General features: G+C 41.5%; 1 protein-coding gene across 3 annotated transcripts; it reads left to right on the top strand.

Annotated features, from left to right (window-relative positions):
* The first annotated feature begins 7,877 nt into the window (after positions 1-7,877).
* On the top strand, positions 7,878-21,193 carry LOC114032553 (caspase-14-like). 3 transcript variants are annotated; one of them, XM_027847878.1, is made up of 7 exons: positions 7,879-8,207; positions 15,086-15,141; positions 16,678-16,827; positions 17,888-18,113; positions 19,110-19,226; positions 19,524-19,636; positions 20,750-21,193. In XM_027847878.1, exons 1-7 carry the CDS (start codon positions 7,958-7,960, stop codon positions 20,849-20,851), a joined length of 1,014 nt encoding a protein of 337 aa, XP_027703679.1. In that variant the 5' UTR covers positions 7,879-7,957; the 3' UTR covers positions 20,852-21,193. The 3 variants fall into 3 exon arrangements, with proteins under 3 accessions (XP_027703681.1, XP_027703679.1, XP_027703680.1); XM_027847879.1 differs by having other exon boundaries at positions 7,880-8,207; positions 19,527-19,636; XM_027847880.1 differs by lacking the exon at positions 16,678-16,827 and having other exon boundaries at positions 7,878-8,207.
* The last annotated feature ends 737 nt before the right edge of the window (positions 21,194-21,930 follow it).

The raw sequence follows: 21,930 nt of genomic DNA, 5'->3' as shown, positions 1-21,930 counted from the left end.
ATCTATCTATCTATCTATCTATCTATCTATCTATCTATCTATCTATCTATCTATCTATCTATCTATCTAACTATCCACATATTTTTTCCCTTTCACCTACCCTAATACTGACAAAGGTCTCATGAGTTACAAATATCATCTTTCCATGTTGGAATGTAAACAGTTCAACTTTAATAAGTCCCTTAATATTTCTCTTTCCTGTTAACCTTTTTATGCTTCTCTTAAGTCTTGTATTTGAAAGTCAAATTTTCTATTCAGCTCTAGTCTTTTCATCAGGAATGCTTGAAAGTCTTCTATTTCACTGAATGTCTATTTTTTCCCCTGAAGGATTATACTCAGTTTTGCTGGGTAAGTGATTCTTGGTTGTAATCCTATCTCCTTTGCCCTCCAGAATATCATATTCCAAACCCTCCAATTCTTTAATGTAGAAGTTGCTAAATCTTGTGTTATCCTGATTGTGTTTCCACAATACTTGAATTGTTTCTTTCTGGCTGCTTGTAATATTTTCTCCTTGACTTGGAAACTGAAATTTGGCTATAATATTCCTAAGAGTTTTCCTTTGGGGATCTCTTTCAGGAGGTGATCAGTGGATTCTTTCCATTTCTATTTTACCCTCTGTCTTTAGAATATGAGGACAGTTTTCCTTGATAATTTCTTGAAAGATGATGTCTAGGCTCTTTTTTTTGATCATGGCTTTCAGGTAGTCCAATTGGCTAGGCAGTGGGGTTAAGTGACTTGCCCAGGGTCACACAGCTAGTAAGTGTTATGTGTCTGAGGCTGGATTTGAACTCAGGTCCTTCCGGATCCAGGACCAGTGCTCTATCCACTGCGCTGCCTAACTGCCCCTCTAACAATTTTAAAATTATCTCTCTTGGATCTATTTTCCAGGTCAGTGTTTTTCCAATGAGATATTTCACATTGCCTTCTACTTTTTCATTCTTTTGGTTTTGTTTTATAATGTGTCGATTTCTCATAAAGTCATTAGCTTCCATTTGCTTCATTATAATTTTTAAGGAAGTATTTTCCTCAGTGAGCTTTTGGACTTCCTTTTCCATTTGACCAATTCTGCTTTTGAAGGCATTCACCTCATTGGCTTTTTGGACGTCTTTTGCCATTTGGGTTAGGCTATTTTTTAAGGTGTTATTTTCTTCAGTATTTCTCTGGGCCTCCTTTAGCAAGCTGTCAACTTGTTTTTCATGATTTTCTCGCATCACTCTCATTTCTCTTCCCAATTCTTCTCCTACTTCTCCTACTTACTTCTCAAAATCCTTTTTGAGCTCTTCCACAGCCTGGGACCAATTTATATTTTTTCTTGGAGGCTTTGGATATAGGAGCTTTGACTTGTCTTCTTCTGGTTGTATGTTTTGATCTTCTTTGTCCCCAAAGAATGATTCTATGGTCTGACTTTCTTTTTGCACAGTTTGATCATGATCCCAGCCAATTACTTGAGTTATAAACTCTTTGTTAAGGTAGGGGTCTGCTTCCACTATGGAGAATGTACTATTCCAAACTTTGGGGATTTTGTGCAGGTGTTTTCAGAGATACTTCTAGAGACCTGTAAATTTTCACTTCTTCTAAGGTGGTATGATCAGGGGTGAGGTGTTTACTCCTTTCCTGGCCTGTGCTCTGGTCTATAAGTGACCACAAGCAGTTTTCTACCTGGAACTGTGAGGAGGATTTCCTCTCCACCCCCACTACGAGCTCCACCACACCAGCATTCCTCCTGGCCTTAGGACTGCCACTCAGAACTGTGACCCAGATCCAAGCATGGGCAAAGCAAGAGAATCCTGCCTCAGCACCAGCAAAGAGATCCTTGTAATCCTTCTCTGATCAGCCACTAGATTCCCCTGCAGTCTGTGGGCTGAGAGCTCCAGAAGCAGCTGCTGCCCCTGGGTTGCATCAGAACTGGGGCTGGACCAAGTTCCTCTGTCACCCTAGTTTTTTTTTTTTTGGTTAGGCAGTGGGCTTGACTGACTCACTTGCCCATGGTCACACAGTCAGTGTTATGTGTCTGAGGCCAGATTTGAACTCAGGTCCTCCTGAACCCAGGACCGGTGCTCTATCCACTGTGTGACAGACCTTTCCTACTGACCTTCTAAGTTGTCTTTGGTGTTTGTGGGTAGAGAAGTCTGAAAACTGCCACAGCTCCTCTTGATTCAATCCCGAGGACTACTCTAGGTTTGCTGAGGCCTGGTCTTTGCCTTTTTGTCTATACTGAACTACTGCGCTTCTCTCCCAGTTTGGTTTGATAGACCTTTCCGATCAACCATCCAGGTTGTCTTGGGCTGGAAGTTTGTTTCACTCTGTCTTTTTGTGGGTTCTGCTTCTCTAGAATTTGTTTAAAGTCATTTTTATAGGTATTTGGAAGGGTTTGGGGGAGTGCTCAAGCAAGTCAGTTGGCATCTTGGCTCCTCTCCCCTCCATGCCAATTCTTTGTAAGAAATAGGCTTCATTTGGTAGATGAAATATGAGTAAAGTTCCTGATAAGTTGCTCTGAACAACTTGCTGGGTGGTTGGAGATCACAAATAGTATAATTATGATAACACAGGTCTTTTTTTAATTTTTATTTTTGGGGAGGCAATAGGGGTTAAGTGACTTGCCCAGGGTAATAAAGCTAGTAAGTGTCAAGTGTCTGAGGCTGGATTTGAACTCAGGTCCTTCTGACTCCAAGGCTGGAGATCTATCCACTGTGCCACCTAGTTGCTCCTCATAGGTCTTTTAATCTCTACATATTCAGTCACACAAGCAAAGGCTAGTGGCTTGTTTCTGCCATTGATTCTCTTTCCTCTCCCATATACCTTACAACATCAGTAACATCTTTTTCCTACTTAGAGACTTAGGATGCTTGCACAGGCTGTCCTCAGTACGTGTGCCATAATCTTCTTCATCCCAGAAGATTCACATCTGGAAATGAATACACCCTAAGTTTCAAGGAGTTCATCATATGGGGCAACCCAACTTAAAAAGTGCTTCTATTATCTCATGTGACCCTCAAGACAACCTCTTAGGAAGGCAGTGCAAGAATGATCCTTTTTGAAAATCATCAAAAGCAGGTCTTGCTGAGGTCATTCAAGTTATCCTCACTCCAAGCCTAGAGCTGTCTGCCCTGGGCCCCCTCACTGCCCCAAACTAACCTTGCTGGAAAGCAATTTGCATTTCACTATGCCTATTTCTACCTTCCAGTCACCTAAACTCAAATCCTCAGCCATCCTTGGCTTCTCTATATTTCCTGTCTCATTTGGTCAGTCACTAACTCCTGTCTCTCATTTCTCAAATCCATCCTTTCCTTTCTTTAAAGAATGTGGTGCCATATGGTTTAGCAAAGAGTGATGGACATGAAGTCAGGAGGAAGGCCTGAGTTTGACTCCTATCTCCTAGGTCATCTGTAAAATGGAAACAGTAATAGCTATAGTACTTATAGGATAGGGTTGTCAGAGTGAAAGGAAGGTAATGGAGTTAATGCACTTTGCCAGTTTTAAGGGAGGAGGTGATTGAAGATATTCCCACAGATCTCACTGTAGTGTGGCCCCTTCCCACAGTGCATCTGGATGATCCCAATGGCCTTATGTCCTGATCTGCCTTCCAGTCACTGGCCCTCTATTCCACCTTTGGAAAGTACCACTATTATGTCACACCCCTCAAGGGAGTTTGCAGCCTACGGGATCAGAGGTTCTGAACCAGAAGAGAGTTCAGTCTAACTCCCCCCACCCCTGCCTCTTTTACATAAGATAATACCATGGCTCTTAAAGAATAACTTGACCAAAATCACACAAGCAGTGAACAACAAAGCCAGGATTTGTACTCAGATCTTGACTCTAAATCCAGTGCTCTTTCTACAACACCACATTTAAGGAATAAATGGCAAAGCACATTGGTCAGGGCTTAGGGGTCTTGGGCTCTAGTCCCAACTTTCTGGCCACTTGACCTTGTTGAAATAACTCTCTGTTTATAAAGAGAGGAGACTGGACCAGGTGATCTGAAAAGTCCCTTCCATCTCTAAGTTTCTATAATTCTACGATTTTATTCCATAATCTGAAATCTGGTCTCACTCTTTCATCTGATTTACTCCTGCTCTCATTGTGAACCTCTCCTTCCAGCCAGACTGTCTCATCCTCAAGCTATGTCCCCTCCAAGCCCAGACTCAGTCTCCACTCCCCACCCCAGCTATCCAGCACCAGGCCAGCCTTTAGTGGCCAGCTCCTTCAGCCAATTCCTTCCAACCTAACCCAGGCATCTCTTCCTTCTCATCTTCCTCCTGCACAAATCATTTTGGCCCTTAATCATGATCACTGTCTCAGATCATCTGTTCCACCTTTGTGCTTGGTTTCCCTGAGGAGATGTTAAGCTTCTTGAGGGCAGGAAAATGGATACATTTCTTTTGTAATAACCCCCATTCCTGTTCCTATGGTCCTCAATTCTGAGCCCATTGTGGATTGATAATAGAGCCTTGTTGCTATAGAAGATCCCTCTATTGGTAAGGGCATGTGGTTAGGTGGATAGATTGACAAAACATTTATTTAGTACTTACTGTGGGCCAGGCACTGTGATAAGTGTCCAGGATACTAGTACAAGCAAAAAAAAAAAAAAATGAAGGCAATCCCTACCTTCAAAGAGCTTCCATTCTAATGGGGGTGGGGAAGGGGAGAGACAATCCATACCAAGGGACTGTAAGGGAGAAAATTCTGGAGAACAAGGAATGGAATTGGGAATGGCCTGGTGGTCAAGGCCAGGGTCTCACCAATCAGAAGAGAAGGCTGTAGGGCAGAGGCATCACTAGGGGGAGAAGGCTTCCAGGGAAAGGAAAGGAGAAATGATTGACAGATGCATCAGCAACACTTTGCCTCTTTGGAGAGTTAACTCTGGATCTGGGAGTCAAGCAGCAGGAAAAGGGCTGAGCTGCTACCACCCATCTTGCCATGTTTCTCCGCCCCGCAAATAATCCAGGCTCTGGCCAGAATTAGACTCCTTCTTAAGTACATGATTCTGCTCCCTTTCTGTTTTCCAAACTGAGGCTAGCTAGGAATCCCAGTATATCCTTCACCTTCCAGCTCAGATTTAATTGTTAATTTAATTTAACTGTTTCTATTCCTGACAGCATTGTACATTGTCTAGGAAGACCTTGAGCTCTGTATTGCTTGTACAATTCATGAAGAACATGTCTATAATTGGAAGGAACATTCTCTTTGGAAGCACACTAATCTTTGGATGAAGGAAGGATAATCTCAAAGTGTAGTCTGTTACTAAGAGATCTATGAATATGAAACATAACTTTAATACCTCATTCATCTGCTTTTATCCTTGAAATGTGGAGGGCTAATGGGATGGGCAGTGCAAGGATGAGGGGCTACTTTGGGGCCCAATAATCCCAATTTGGCCTTGGTGTTATGCAAAGAGACTTTCTTAAACATTTGATTTTGCCCTCCCAAATGCCCTAAGGGAGAGAGGGCTGGTTAAAAAGGGAATTGCTGGTGTCTATGCAGTCAGGAAACCTTGAGTAGAGTACTGTTTTGGGGACTATAGATCTAGTGTTAGAAGGCACTCTAGTCCAGCCTGCTCATTTTACAGATGGGGAAACTGAGGCTAAGGAAGTTCAAGTAACATTGCCCAAGGCACAGGGCAGGAACCTGCAGCCTTAAGGGCACATATGGCCTTCTAGGGCTTTAAGTGCAGCCTTTTGACTGAATCTAAACTTTACAGAACAAATCATTGAACTAAAAGGATTTTATTAAAAAAAAAAGTTATTCTGTAAAATTTGGATTCAGTCAAAAGGCTGCACTTAAGGCTCTAGAAGGCCACATGTGCTCTGAAGGCTGCAGGTCCCCCACCCCTGGTCCAAGGCCTCAAAGGCAACATATGACATAGGTGAGATTTAAACACAGGTCCTCTGATTCCAGAACTGATGATCTTTCCCAGGTGCTCCCCTGGCTCCCTCAAGGAGGTTGTCACAAAAAGTGGATAATAAACCCCTCACTACTGGCATCAGAGGATTATAGTGAGGAAAGTGCTCTGCAAGCCATTATTTCAAAGGTTTGTAATTCCCTCCTACTTTGTAATACCTCTTCTCTCACAGATCACAGCCCCCTAGAAAGGTTTTTGAGAGGTATTGTTGCCAGAAAGTCCATCACCTGGCAGCCCCACTGAGTATGAGCCTCCCCAAACTTAAGCTTGTCCTCATCAAATTGGCATCTTACAGCCCCGTCTCCCTGCCCATATTCAGGGCCTTTCTGAGTGGGTAGAATCTTTCACAGCCTATATCCTACTAGAATAGAAACTGAAGAACCTAGATGGAGACCTCATCGAATGGTGAAGGCAGGAACAACAAGCAATTACTTGCTAACTGTCCACAGAAAAATCATCTGACTCAGGTTAAGTATTGATGAAAGACAAGGTTGAACAGGTAGGGAGGACCCATATTATAGAGGGCCTTAAAAGCCAGATTGAAGAGTTTAGACTTTATTCTATGAGCCATGTGATGGTTATTAGGGATCACAGAATAGTCCTACCCTCACACTTTTTTTTTTTTTACCAATTTTGTAGATGAAACCCAAAGAGATTAAATGACTTGCCCTGGGTCAAACAGGTATTTTTTTTTAGGCTGGGGGTGGGGGGGCTATCAGGGTGAAGTGACTTACCCAGGTCACATAGCTAGTAAGTGTCTGAGGTCTGATTTGAACCGAGGTCCTTCTGACTGGAGGGCACTGGGCTAAGTAGCTGTCCCTTCAGGCGTTTTTTTTTTTTTTTTTGGCTAGACAATGGGATTAAGTGACTTGCCCAGGATCACACAGCCAGGAAGTGTCAAGTGTTTTGAGGCCAAATTTGAACTCAGGTCCTTCTGACACTGAGGCTGGTGCTCTATCTACTGTGCCACTTAGCTGCCCCTTGGCATTCTTTTCAATTGAGAATTCAAACCTAGGATCCTTTTCAAATTCCCAAAAGTGACCATCTCAGAGGGTAAGGGATCTGAGATGTCATCTCATAAGTTTGGATCTCCTTTGCACAGAGCATCCCTTGATGACGCTGGTGAGCACCAATTCCCTGTTTTATGCCTCACTTCAAGATATTTGTTCATTTCCTCTGCCACATCTTTGATTTTGAAATTGCCACCTTGTGTTGTGAGTCCTTCCAAAATACAATTTCTTTTCTAATTAAAAAAATGGGAGGTGTTTCAGAGAGATGGTTATTTGGGACAACTCTGATGATGGAAGAAGCTGAAGATGTGAGTAAAAATGTATTTTTCAAAATGCTGTGTGACCACAAGGGTAAAAGCAAGCTGAGAAAAATCACCGCAAGTGAGCAGTGGTTGGCTGAGTTAAGATTTGAAGAGTGGGTAAAATTTGGATATTCTGAGGCATCAGGGAATCACTGAATGGCCAGGTCAATGACAGAGATTCATTCTGCAACTTTGTCTCAAACCTCCAGTGCAATAAAGAGTTAGAAATACTGGACTTTAGAATGAGAGACAGAGCGGGGTGGGTTCAGAGGAGGAGAGTGGAGAGGGAGAGAGGAGGTAGGGAAAGAAAAGGGATGGAGAGATGAAGAAGAGGAGAGTGGAGAGGACGGGGAGAGAAGAGTGGAGGAGAGAGGAGTGGGAGAGAGGAACGGATGGGGAGGAAAGAGGAGAAAGAGAAGGAGCAGAGAAGGGAGGGAGAGAGACGGAGACAGAGACACAGACAGAGCCAGACCCACCGCGGAAGCAGGGGCGCAGGGACAGAAGGCTAGCCCCTCAGAGGAAAGCGGAGGGCAAGCCCATCCCCACCCTGGGCGGGTGCGCGCGGGCGCGCTCCTCCTCCCCGCCCCCGGACGGCCAGCCCCGGGTCTTTGTCCCGCTAGCGAGCGCTGTTTCCACGTCCGCGGGCATCTGCTTTCACTTTCGCCTTCGCCGCCCCCTAGCTCGGACCGTGTCCCCTCCCCGTCCCGCACCCTTCCCCAGCCGCCCCCGACGCTGCCCCCGCGGCCATGGAGGCGCTCAGAGCCCGGGTGGAGAGCACGCTGGACGGCATGACCCCGCCCGAGCTGAAGGAGTTCAAGTTCTACCTGAGGAACTCGGGGGAGGAGCCTAGGATCACGATGCACGACCTGGATAGGGCCCCCACGACCTCGGCGCTGGCCGATGTGCTGCTCAAGCGCTACGCCGTGTCCGGGACCCCCAGGGTCCTGGTCCGGGTGTTCCAGAGCATGCGCCGGAACGACCTGGTAGCCGAGTGGGGTAAGGCGGGGTGCAAGCTCGGGGCTCCCCTCCTCCTGGGCAGGCGGGTCCCGCTCTCTGGGTTTATCTCGCGCCGACACCCTCCTACTCCCACCTCCACCCCCCACCCCCCACCCCCTGAAGAATCATCAGGTGTGACGGTCCCTAAGCTCTTCAGAGCATCTCATGGGTGCGTCCCACGAGACTCCTCGTAAGCTAAGCTACTGCTCCATTTTACAGAGGAACAAACCGAGGCGTACAGGGTAAGTGACTTGCCTGTGTTTGGTCCCCCGGCTAGTGAGCTACCAAGCAACTTAATTTGCCCAGGTAGGGAGAGTCAGATGCCGTGTTGGAATCCAGAGCTTTACATGGCCCCCATCACCTTGCTGCCTCTCACCTGTCACCGAGGTAGAAAAGATGGAGAGAGTTTAAAAAGATCAGGGGCCTAGATGGGCATTTGAACCCCCAGTTAAAAAGATGAGGACTTGAAATAGCCGGGAGATAAACAGGAAGCCAAATGGGGAAACTGATACTTACAGAGGTCACTTGACTTGTCCAAAGTTACCTGGGGAGGTAGACCAGATTTGAGGTCTTCTGACTTCTAAACCAGGGCCCTTCTTAGAGTACCAGGCCTTCCAAGTGCTGGGCCCAAAAATATCAATAGATTGAAGATTCATTTTGATAACTCCATAAATGATTATTCAGGGGACATCTTCCCACCCCCCTTTCCATTCCAAACCAACAGGTATTTACTGAGATTCCCTTTGTTCAGCTACATGCTAGGCAGGGTGCTAGATACCTGAAGGATGTTATAATCTATCCGATCCTTGGAGTTGATCTCTAATCTTTTGAGATCATTGACGTGAAAGATCTCCAACAGTAAATTCAATATGATGAAGTGTGTGGTATACATTACATGTGTTTGGCATATAATATGAATTCCAGGACTGTATATAGTTGTCTGTTTGTTGTGTCCGCCATTAGGATGGGAGCTTGTTGAGGACAGGCAGAGACTCTGTTTTTGCCTTTCTTTATATCTTAGGTGCTTAGCACAGTGCTTGGCACGTAAAAAGAGCTTCATGCTTGCTGACCATAAGGAAGGATTTTGACAAAATAAATGGTCACAGCTATTTGCATGTTGTCTCCTCTAGTAGATATGAGCTCCTTGAGGACAAGAACTGTTTTTTACCTTTCTTCGTATCCTTAGCACTTAGTCCAGTGCCTGGCACATAGTAGGCACTTAATAAATGGTGGCTGATTTGACTCCAGTTTTAGAATATCCCTTTGTCAATTTAAAGAAAGCTAGAGTAAACTTTAAATTTGTACCTAATAAAATATGAGTTGCTTCTCTTTATTTTTTCCATCTATTCATTCATTTATTTATTTGTCCATTCATTAATTCATTTGTATCTATCTACCGTCTGTCAGTCTGTCTATCTATCCACCTATTTTTTTTTTCCTATTACAATCCTATATAGTCAAGCAAAACTTTTGGATAAAAAGCTCTGACTCTACCTATACTTTTCCCAATTCATGATGGCTGACTCCCTCTACCCTTAACTTCTCCCTCTCTCCCACAGACTTTTTGCATTTACGTCTTTGGTTTACTTCTGCCCTGCCTTCTGCCTCTCTCTCTTCCCTCCTCCCTCATGATTTACATAGAGCATTCAGCAAATAGACAGAAGCATGAAAACATAGGCAGAAATTAAACAAACAAACAAGTGAACAAACCCAGGACTTAAAAATCAATCAGCAACATTTACTAAGCACAGGCTGTGTGCCAGGCACTATGCTAGATGCTGGGGGTACAAAGACAAAAGTAAAATAGTTCCTGCCCTCAAGGAGCTTACATTCTGTTGAGGGAGACATGCGCACGGGAGTATAGATACAAAATGCAATCAGAATCCATACACTGATTTTTGGAAGTAGGGCAGTTGCAGTTGTAGGAATCAGGAAAGGCCTCATGTAAAGGTGGAGCTTGAACTGAATCTTTTTATTTTTAAATTTATTTTAAACTTAAATACCCAACAAGAAAAGAAAAAGCAACATAAACTAAAATATTAAAACTTAAATACCGAATAAGAAAAGAAAAAAAAAGCATTGCTCTGCACACAGCAGAATGTAAGAGAAGATTCAAAATATACAGCAATAAATTTCCACTTCAAGAAAGCCTATAGAATAAATACTATGCATTGTATTCAGAGCAGTCCATCTTTGCTTTCTTGTAAGTTTTCTTTTGTTCTCTGCTGTGCACTTTTTACTTTGTTCTTTTTTTCCCCCTTACCCCCACAAGGGACAATTAAACTAGGATATATGTATGTCTGTAAACACAGATATATACACGTACATACATATGTACATATATACAGAAAGATATATACTTGCATATACACATATATACATACACTTACATACATATACATAGATATCTATAATCATACTCATATATAGACACGTACATTTATATGCATCTGTGTAAGACGATATTATACTTATTTGTCCTCTGTTTCTCTGAAGGTGTTTAACATCTTCCTTTGTAAGTCCAAGTCTTTCCATATTTTTCTAAGTCTACCAACTCATCATTTTCTACACCACAGCAATATTCCAACCTTGTACTGTCTAGTTATTTTAAATAATCTAAAATAATCTTGATTAACATGGCTGACATATAGTGTACTTTCCCTATTTTTCTCTTATGAGTAAATCTATTTAGCTTTAACTTTGTCTGAGATCATTAATACTACCCCTGCTTTTTTTCCCCTAATAAATTCTATTCCTGATCTTTATTTTATATTTGTGTGTATCTCTTATTTATTATCTCTCCTGACTCCTCTACTTTGCTTCTACCTGCTATTGTCTTCCTATTACTTAACCTACTCCGCCTCCAAGGATTCCTCCTTACACTCCCATTCACATTAGTCTAAACACCCTTCTATTATGGTCTCCCCTCTCTCCCATCCTATTCCCTCATCCACCCCTCTAAAAATCCCTCCCTTATCCTCCCCCGCATCCTCTTAGCCTTTTATTTCTTCCTGAATTTAGAAGATTTTTATATCCTTCTAGTTATATATGTATTGTTCCCTCTTAAACCCATTCCCAATGAAAGTAGGGTTCCACAACTACCAGCCCTCCTACATTTAATTCCTCTGCATCGGTTTGTCCTCTCACACCTCATTTGTGTAATTACTCTTTTTACCTTTTCCTAAATGATTTTACTTTTTAAAATCATATCATACTCAGGTCTACCCCAATCTTTCTAACGAACTACCCAGTTACTAATAACAAACTTAGACATAGGTTTTACATTTCCTCATATAAAAAGTACACAGTCTGTCCTTATTGAGTGCCTTGTAATAAGTCTTTGATATGTATCTTATATTTCTCTTGGATCTTATATGTCAAAGATTTTATTAAGTTCAGGTTTTTTTTCCCCACAAAATCCTGAAAGTCTGACAATCCATTAAATGTCCATTTTTTTTTTGTTCAAGATTTTGTTGGATATGATATTTTCAGCCACAACCCCAGTTTTTTTGCTCTTTGATATATAGTGTTCCAAGATCTGCAGTCTTTTAGTGTCACTAGTGCTAGGTCTTGTGTGATTCTAATTGTGGCACTGCCATATTTAAATTTTTTTTCTTATTGTTCGTAATATTTTATCCATGAGCTGGGGTTTTCAGAATTTGACTGTGATATTCCTATAGGTTTTCCTCATAGAATCTCTTTAAGGTGGTGATTGGTGACTTTTTTTTTTCTATTTCTATTTCTACTTTTCCCTCTTGTTTTAATGCTTCAGGACAATTTTTAAAAATTATTTCTTGTATTATTATATCAAGATTCTTTTTTTGATCATAGTTTTCAGGTAGTCCAATTATTCTTATATTGTCTCTTCTTCATCTGTTCTCCAGATTAGTTGTTTTTCTTATGTTTCACATTCTATCCTATTTTTTCATTTTTTTTAATATTTTGTTTTATTATTTCTTGGTGTCTTATAACTTTGCTGGCTTTCCCTTACCCAATTCTAATTTTCTTTTTTTTTTTAGACTTTTTTTTTAGTTTAAAAAAAATTTTTTTGCGATTTGGGTTAAATGACTTGCCCATGGTCATACAGCTATTAAGTGTCAAGTGTTTGGTCTGACGCTGGATTTGAACTCAGGTCCTCCTGACTTCAGGGTCGGTGCTCTATCCACTGTGCCACCTAGCTGTCTGCCAATTCTAATTTTCAAGGAGTCATGTTCTTCCTTAAGATTATGGATCTCCTTTTCTAATTGGTTGACTTTCTTTTCATTTTCTTCTTGTTTTTCTTGGATTGTTTTTATTTTTTAAAAAAAATTTTCCCTTAATCTCTCTCATTTGATTTTTTTAAGTCTTTTTAAAGTTCTATGAATTCTTTTTGGGCAAGTGACCATTTGGTGTTATTCTTTGGGGTAGGAGACACTCTTTTGGCTTCCGTATCCTCTTCTGAAGACAAACTCTGGTCTTCTCTATTCCCATAGTAACTTCCTATGGTTGGATTCTTTATCCTTTGCCTACTCATTTTTTTTATTTGTAGCGGCTCATTTTTTGTAATCACTGTTAGTCTTGGGCTATGGGGGATGGTGCCTCTGGCCTCAGGTCCTCCATCAATACTCACCTCTAGCTTGAAACTGAAACTAAGAACTCTGTCCTTCTGTAAGTGACCACAACCAGCTGTATCCCTGCCCCATTGCTTTGACACTCACCTGGTACGTGCTGGTTCTTTCTCACCCAGGACGAGTCTTGGCAGCACAGCTGGGTCTGACTATCCTTATCAGCATGGGTTCCCTCAATCTTTCTTGGCTCAAACAAGGGACTCCTGGACTCCCAACACTGTCCTGGAAGTGAAAGTTCCTATTGTTGGGGCCAAGGCTACCTCCCAACACAGCTAGCCTTAGGACTTGCTGCTTGGTGATTCAACAGAACTAGCCTGGAGGTGTTTATTCTTCACAGGGACCAAACCTCAGTCCTGGGATTTTCTTCCAGTCTTCTGTGATTCTCCCAGGAGGACCAGTGTTTTGCCCCAACTCTTGTTTATTCTTACCACTCTATGTTCCCCCCTGAGGCATTATTTTATCTTGTTTGTGGCAGAAATCTGGAGAGTTTGGAATTTTCTGACCTCTTCCACCATCTTCCCAGAATCCACTTCTTGAACTGAATCGTGAGTTAGCAATGCTAAGAGTTAGCTATAAGGACAGAGTATATGGCAGTGTGGTGGACAGCCAGTATAAAGGCAGAGAGTTGAGAAATAGAAGGTTATGTATGAGAAGCAGGAGGAAGGTCAATTTAACTGGATTGGAGGGAACATGAAGGGAAATACTATGTAGTAGGCCTAGAAAGATAGAACTTTAAATAATATGGTTTTGTATTTGATCCTAGAGGTGATAGGAGTCACTAGAGCTTATTGAGAAAGGGAGTGACTTGGTCAGACCTGTACTTTAGGAAAATCACTCTGGCTGGTATGTGGACAATGGGTGGGAGTGGGGAGGGACTTAAGGAAGGGAGATTTGATAAGGAGGCTGTTGTAATAGGCCAAGGGAGAGGCTGAACTAGTGTGGAAGAGAAGGGGGTATGTAGAAGAGACGTCATGAAGATAGAAATGATAACAGATTGGATTTGAAGAGTGAGAGTTGGGCATCATGCCAAAGGTATTGAGTGATTGGAAGGATTGTGGTAGTGTCACCATAGATAAGGAAGTTTGGAAGACAGGTGTGTTTAAGAGGAAAGACAATGAGTTGTGCCTTAGATTTGGCTCTTATGAGATGTCTGTAGTATGTCCACTTCAGAAGCAATTGGTGATGTGGTACTTGAGGTGAGGAGAGAGGCCAGGGCCATATGTGTAGATCTGGGAGTTATTTGCACCAATCCCATGATTAAATCCATGGAGGCTAAAGAAGTTACTAAATGAGAGAATAGTAGCTGGGCTGATCTACCAATTGCAGAGGGAGGGCAGAGAAGCTCCTCCAGGACAGAGCCTTGGGCTATCCCAACTGTAAGGGAACATGAATATGGATGACGGTGAAGCAAAGGATGCTGAGAAAGAGCAGCCAGATAGGAAATAAGGAGAACCAAGAGAGGCAGCTGGTGGCACAGTAGATAGAGCCCTGAGCCTGGAGTTCAAATCCAACCTCAGACACTTACTAGTTGTATGACCCTGGGGAAATTACTTAACCTGTTTGCCTCAGTTTTGTCAGCTGAAAGATGGAAATAAAATAGCACCTCCCTTGCAGGACTTCTGTGAGAATTCAATGAGATAATATTTATTAAAAGTGCTTGGTACAAAGTAGCACTATATAGATCCTTACTCCTTTTCTCCAGTATCACAAAATACCATTGAGGAGAGAGTATCTAGGAGGAGAATGTGGGAGGGTCGTCAGTGTCAAATGCTGCTGAGTGGTACAAAAGGTGAGGACTGAGAAAAGGTCATCTGATTGGGCAATGAAGAGGTCACTGGTAAATCTACAGAGAGCAGTTTTTGTTGAGTGATCATGCCCAAAGCCAGATTACAAGGATTTGAAGAGTGAGTGAGAGGAGAGGAAATAGAGGGGATGATTGAAGACAGGTGTGTGGCAGAAAAAAAAAAAGGAGAGAGAGGGAGAGAAAGAGTGAGATAGAAAGAAAGAGAGCAATAGCTGGCAGGGAAGGTGAAGGTTTGTGGAAGGTAGGAAAGACTTGAGCCTATGTATAGACAGAAGGGAAGGAAGCCACAGATAGGGAGAGGTTAGAGGACAGAGGGGGAGGGGAAATGATTAGAGGAGCAATCTGCTGGAGAACACAGGAGGGAACGGGGTTAAAGAAATGTGTGAGATAGAGAAAGAAGATGTGGGAAAGCAATAAATGAGTAATGCTATTATTTGTTCTTTTTTATTCATTTTCCCTGAAAATAGAAACCGCTTCAAGGATGAATTTGAAGAGACGGTATGAAAATGATGGCCCTGACTTGGTAAATTCTTAATTTTTTTCTAAGCCTGAGTAATGTAAGTCTCTAACAGTTACATGGCATATCATTCAGGCAATTGAACTGGCTCCTTACCATAGCTGTAAAAGGGGAGATTTGTATGTTATTTCACTCACCTGTTCAAAAAACTCCATTGACTGTCTATTCCCTCTGGGATAAAAAACCAAACTCCTCTTCTTGGCCTTTAGAGCCCTTCGAAATCTGGCTCCAACCTAACTTTTCAAACTGATTTCAAATTGCACCCCTTCATACATTCTCTAGTCAAGTCAAATTGGACTGCATGATTTTCTCCAGAATCAGCATTCTACCAGACTGTCTCCCATTCCTCCTAAATCCTGTGGTCTTTCTTTTTTCCTAGACCCACCCTCATTTCTAGCTTTACCTTATTTGTCCCCTCATTACTACTTTGTTTTCTCCCCCATCTGAAAGCAAGGCAGTCACATCCCACCAGAGCTCCTAGGAAAGGGGAAGGATTGGGGGGTCCCTGCTGCATTCCAGAAGAAGGCTGAGGGAAAACTTAGGGAAACAAGGGGATGAGAGTGGTGGAACTGAGGCATGGCATCTCTAAAGAGTGTGTCCTCCTTAGTGTCAGTCACCCAGATCGTCCTAGAGGCATTCCCAGCCACTGAAATGGCTCGCTGCCCCCAGGAGGCCAAGGGGTGGTGCTAACCCAGCTAATTTATCCTAGGACAGCCACCATCCAGCCCCTAAGACCTAACCAGTTGGGCCATATTTGTCCGCTTAGCAAAGTGCTGATGGGCTTGTTGATACTGTATGGGAGGAAGGGTCTCTTCTGCTCACCACTCAGCTCCCAAGCTAAAATGTCAAGGAATGCCAGAGTTGCTGTCTTGTCCCACTTCTGTATCTCATTCTTTCGGTGGTGGGAGCCTCTGGACTGACTTATGGGAGCAGGAAAGAATAAGGCCACATCTCTCCAGGGACTTAAGTGGCCTGTTCTCATTGGAATCATTAGGACCATACCTCTGGAGTTGGGGAGATTTGGGGAACTACAAACTATGTCTAATCCACTGGAATCTGCTAAAGTTCCTGACTTGTAGAAAGGATGAGAAGGATCCAGCACCTAGGGAATCCATACAGCTATCACTCCTGTTCCCTCACAGGGCTACCTGTTCCCCAGATTAACTCCAACCCAACCCTGCCTTACCTCAGAGTGGTATGATTTTGATTGGTGGTGTTTTGTATGTGGTAGTGACACCTTCCTGCCAGTTTTGTTAGAATGCCCTGCTTTACTGGTTCTATGTACTTCAGAATGAGTGATTTGTATTGGAGGATTTCAGGGACCTATAAGTGAAACAAATCTATTTACACACACATACAAACACACACATACACACACACACAGACCTCCCCCAAAGAGAGATGGTCAGCTTTGGGCTCTCAGGTAAACCCCATCCCTGACCCCAGGAGGTGGACAGGCAGCATGTGGGCCAATGTGTCTAGGGTGTTATGTTCTCTGATATATGGGATTGAATTGTGCTTATTAATTTTACTTACAAACAGGAACGCTATAACATGGAACAAACTCGTAAGGCTTTTGTGATGTGTGTGAAAACAGGCAGACCAGGGGCCGAGCAGGATCTAAATATGATAACAAATTGGCTTGAAGAGTGCAAGTTTGAATGTACTTCATGCATGAATCCTGATGAAAAGGCAAGCATTGAGACACTGACTTTAATAGCCTGCTTCCTTCTTTTAATTTTTAGGCAATTGGGCAAGTGACTTGCCCAGGGTCACACAGCTAGTAAGTGTCAAGTGTTTGGTCTGAGGGCAGATTTGAACTCAGGTCCTCCTGACTCCAGGGCCAGTGCTCTATCCACTGTGCCACCTAGCTGCTCCCACTGCTTCCTTTTTTATGAGGTCATCATGAATACTATCTGAACAGCAAAGTCTCTTTCCTTTCTAAACTCTGATAAAAGAATCACAATACTGCTATTGAGGGACCAGTGTCAGGGAGTTAATGAATTCAACTGCATTCTCATGGACTTTTTAAGCCTTTTAAGTATTTCAGTGGTATTTGAGGGCCTAGAGAGCCTATTATTTTCCTACCTTCTCCTGTAAAGGAAAGCCTTTCTGTTTCAAGAAAATGAATGCTCCGTTAGTTGCTTTGATTCTACCAGGTTTATAGAGCTGAGTAGAATTTGAGATTCGTGGCCAGGAGGACGGGCCACTACAGAGTCCCCCCTCCGGTTGTCTCCCTCTTGTTCCCTATTACACTGCCTGATACCCTTCCTGACTGGGAAAACAGCCCAGGGAAGTCAATCCTCTTGCACTGGGGGCCATCACTGGTTCCATGACCCCTAACAATAATTAATGTTGGATTTTAGTCCTTTCAGTCATCCAATTTTATTTTTGTAAACAGAATTTGGAGATTGGATTTCCCATATGTAACTTGAATATTCATGATGAAATTTACATCAGATGCTATATGCAATCATATAAAATGATCCCAGAGTCCTAGTTGTAATAAAAACAAAATGTTTTACTCTTCCAATTTTCTCTTGCTTCTTAAACCTTCTGTCTTCCTGAGGGCCAGGTTTCTTTTCAAAATTACCTACAAAAATGATGATGATGATGCCATCTTAGACACTCACTTCATTTTAAGGGCCTATAATTTATGTTAGAAGATAAGCAATCAGTATCACAATCTATGCAAAATGAGGCAAAAGTCCACCCTCTGAATAAATCCATTTTGCAATGCCATTTGTCACAGGAGTTAATGGAGAAATTAAGAGAGTTTCGAGATGGAATAAATGGAATAAAAGATGATGTTAGCTGCTGCCTTGTTACTCTCATGGCCCATGGAGGAAAAGGTGTTATCAAAACAGTATTGGATGAAAGAGTCAACTTATCAGACATTTTTGGAATGTTCAACAATGAAAACTGTCCAGCCCTTCAAAAGAAACCAAAAATCTTTGTAATCCAGGCTTGTAGAGGAGGTAAGTAGAAGGAAAAAGAACATATCACGAGTGGCAGGGAATTTTTAGTTTTTACTATAAGCATTTTTTCCTTTTCCCTAGGAAATTCTGACCCTGATTTTCATCTGAGAAAGACTTTCCTTTCTCTATTGCTTCTTGTCATATCAAGAGAAGAAATACTCATTAGCCGCCCTTTGACATCCAAAAAGATGTCAAATTTTGTATGTTTCTAGCCCCAAACTACCATAGTGTTAGCATCCTATCAGTTAAAGTGTCTTGGGTCCTTTTAAATAAATGGATTCGAGATCTTAGCATTTATAAATCCAAGGTTTTACGGTTTCTCCACTGTGATACTCCCTCATCCACGTTTTTATGGGTGTTCCCCTGTATACTTCTCTTCCTCACTCACTGTGGGATAATTTTCTGTGGTTTCTTAGGGCCCTGAGAAATACAGTGGAAAAGGTACTGTATTTGGAAGCAGACAATCTGGCTTTGAATCCTGGTTCTGTCATTTAAAATACTACTAATAATACTAACACTATTAGTAAAACACTACTAATAATAACCGGCATTTTTATAGAGATTTGAATTTTGCAAAGTGCTTTACTTAAGTTATTCATACTAATACCCTTTGTGACTTTGGGCAAGTCATATAACCTTTATGGGCTCAGTTTCCTTATTTGTAAAATAAGGGATTGGGCTGGATTATCTCTAAGGTCCTTTCCAACTATAAGTTGGTAATGCTATGATCCTATTAGCCTCTAACATGGTGAAATTGCTAGTCCCTGGCCTATTTGAGAAATGTTACGGTTTGTATATTTGCAGTTTGCTTCTTAGATTGGGATCTGGCTTGCCCAGCTTTTCTGGAGCTATTGGGACCTATGATTGTGAGCTACCCTCACCAATGTATGTATAGTGAAACATGCTTGTTTCTGATGGGTTCATTTTTCATGAGTACGAGTTTACTGAATGGCTGTTTATCTCACTGTCTATTCACATCTTCTCTCACAAAAACAGATCGTAGAGATGGTGGTGTTGTTCAAGCCGATGATGAACCGATGGAACTGGATGATTCAGAGAAAAAGCGACTTCCCACATTCAGTGATTACTATATCATCTATCCCACCCAAGAAGGTGAGGCGGTGAATTTGTGCGCTGCTAAGGCATGTTAAGTGAAAGTGATCATGATTGTTCAAAATCTAGTTGTGCTTAATTACGTTTCATATTTGTCATAAAACTCTTCCTGTTCGTCACCATGTAAGCATAGATCACCAGAGACTAAAATGACTAATTCCACACAATATTTTTTCTAATGCAGAATTGGTTCAACCCACTAGGGTTTTGGTCTTCTGGTCAACCATTTGTAGTTACACAGAATCCCATTGGCTCTATGTTTAAAAAATATAAACAATATTCTTATTTCTTCACTAGCAGATCACGTTGCTTTACGCCACCCAAAAGATGGTTCTGTGATGATTCAAGCAATAGATGAAGTCTTTAGTCAACATGGCAAGAAGTTGCATATTGCGGATTTTTTTACTCAAGTGAGTTATCAGTAAATCAATTCATACTCCATGTTATGCTATTTTTCTTCTACCAGTTAACAAGCATTTATTTCATTCTATCAGCACATTCCCTAGAATTCCCTCACTTTTGCCTCTTGGAATCTCTAGCTCTTCTACTAGTTTTAGTTCGAAATTAATTTCTATGCAAAGGTTTTTTTTTTGTTGTTATTATTTTTTTTCTTGGCCCTGCTTTGTATGAATACCAATTTCATGGGGAAGTCATGTTTCAACCATTTATTCATCCATATAAATCACATTCAATTCAGCATCGCTCACATCATAATTCCTTCTGGAATAGTGGTCCCTAGTTGGGATAAATATAATAAAAGGTTAGGCATTAAGTGAAATAAAATCACCCAGCCATAGAAGACTCAGTGAACAGAAGCATGGATACTCGACCTTAGCATTTCCCTTAATCCAGGTTGCAGTGCACTGTGACTTGAGTGAGGCTTATTGGGGTTGTTTTTTGTTATTCTTAAAGAAAATTCTAAACCTGCATTTTCTATAACAGGACATGACATTTTGGTCAATTAGAAAATAGTGGATGTTGGTACCTTTTTAAAGATATAAAATGCTTCACTTAATATTAATGTACATAAAGCAATTAGTTACTTGTCATGTGAGTGTTCCCCAAGATAGTGTGCTTTCTCCATTAGTATTTATATCTACATGCCATTATACATTGGATAGCACTAAATAGGCGAGATACTATGCAAAGGTTTTTGGAACTCTGTCGTAATCTCTCCCTTCCCCCATTACTTTGTCTTTATTTTGTATATACTCTGTTTATATTTATATGTGCCTATTGTGTCTCGCCTTAGAATGTTAACTCCTTGAAAGCAGACACTGTTTCCTTTTCGTCTTTGTTTCCTCCTTATCTACATTTAGGAGGCAAGCTTACTGTACCCTGAGTGCTTAATAAATGCTTGTTTAATAATCAATAAACATTTCTTAAGCACCTCCCATAAGCCAGACACCTTGCTAAACTTTGTGAAACAAAGAGGCAAAAGTCAGCCCTGCCCTACTCAACTATCTAATTGTTGAATTGAATTTTACTCATCCTTTGTGTAATTTGTGCTTTTTATTTTGTAGGTAAACAACAGAGTGGTGCACACAGACTTTTACATGAATAAGAATCCTATAAAGGTAGTACTGGTTATGGAGTCCACTCTCACCAAAGCGGTATACTTTTGACACTTGGTGGAAAAAGTCGAGGAGGTGGAGGATTTTCAATATAGAATAACTTGTTTATGCGTTAACATTGTGTTTCACACCGTAAAAAACTCTGGCTCTTGCATATATTGGTTGGAATCTGGTGTGGAGATTTCTAGGACTAGAAATCCTAGAAGGCAGAAGTGAATGAGAACAGATGTGAACTACAGACAGAGGTCTCCCTACGGGAGTTCTTTCTGTCAAAAGATGAATTTATCTAATTATTTTTAAATTTATTTTCATGTTTCTAGGATTTTTTAAAAAAATGGTTTATTTACTACTTGAACTTTTAATTCCCTTTTATTAAAAAAAAGTTAAATCTTTGTTCCCTGAGTCATTTAAGATTCTACTGAATACAGGAAGATACAGAGAAGGGCAAAAACAGTCACTGACGTCAAGCAACTCAGTCTAATGGGAGAGACAAGTAAATGTCTATGTGTAGAGATGTGTGTATATATACATATGTGTATATTTATGTATATATACATATACATATATGTATACAGACATGTACATGGGCACATACACACACACACACACACAGTGTTTCAGCTATTAAACCTTAAAACTACACAAAGACTTTTGTGTACCATAATATATACCTCTATGTGTGTGTGAGTGTGTGTGTTTATACCCACATACATATGTGGGTAATGGAGGATGAGGAGACAGGATGAAGGGGAAGGAGGGAGGGGTGAGAGAGAGAGGAAGAAAGGAGAAGGAGAGAGAGGGAGAGGGAGAGTAGGGGAGAAAGTAACTGGAATGTAATCTTAGGGAAATGACCCTATTGAGAGGGTGAGGAAAGCCTAATAGCTAACATTCATATGACTTTGTTGGACAACTAGGTAGTTCAAATCTGCCCTCAGATACTTCCTAGGTGTGTGATCATGGGTAAGTTACTTAAACTCTTATTTGCCTCAGTTTCCTCATCTGTAAAATGGGGATAATAATGGCACCTACCTTCCAGAGTTGATGTAAGGCTCAAATGAGATGATATTTGTAAAGAGTTTAGCACAGTGCCTGGCACATAGTAAGCACTATATAAATCTCAGCTGTTGCTA

Source organism: Vombatus ursinus, unplaced genomic scaffold (genome assembly GCF_900497805.2).
Source record: "Vombatus ursinus unplaced genomic scaffold, bare-nosed wombat genome assembly UNPS02005459.1, whole genome shotgun sequence".
NCBI classification, from domain to species: Eukaryota; Metazoa; Chordata; class Mammalia; order Diprotodontia; family Vombatidae; genus Vombatus; species Vombatus ursinus.
The sequence above is the reverse complement of the archived record's forward strand: the minus strand, read 5'-3'. Positions and strand labels throughout refer to the sequence as shown.

What these genes read in the sequence shown, in the direction of transcription:
- LOC114032553 (XM_027847878.1), top strand. Translation starts at nt 7,958, where the DNA reads ATGGAGGCGCTCAGAGCCCGGGTGGAGAGCACGCTGGACGGCATGACC. An exon ending in CGACCTGGTAGCCGAGTGGG is followed by an intron (nt 8,208 to 15,085) that starts GTAAGGCGGGGT and finishes CCCTGAAAATAG; the next exon opens with AAACCGCTTCAAGGATGAAT. An exon ending in AAAATGATGGCCCTGACTTG is followed by an intron (nt 15,142 to 16,677) that starts GTAAATTCTTAA and finishes ACTTACAAACAG; the next exon opens with GAACGCTATAACATGGAACA.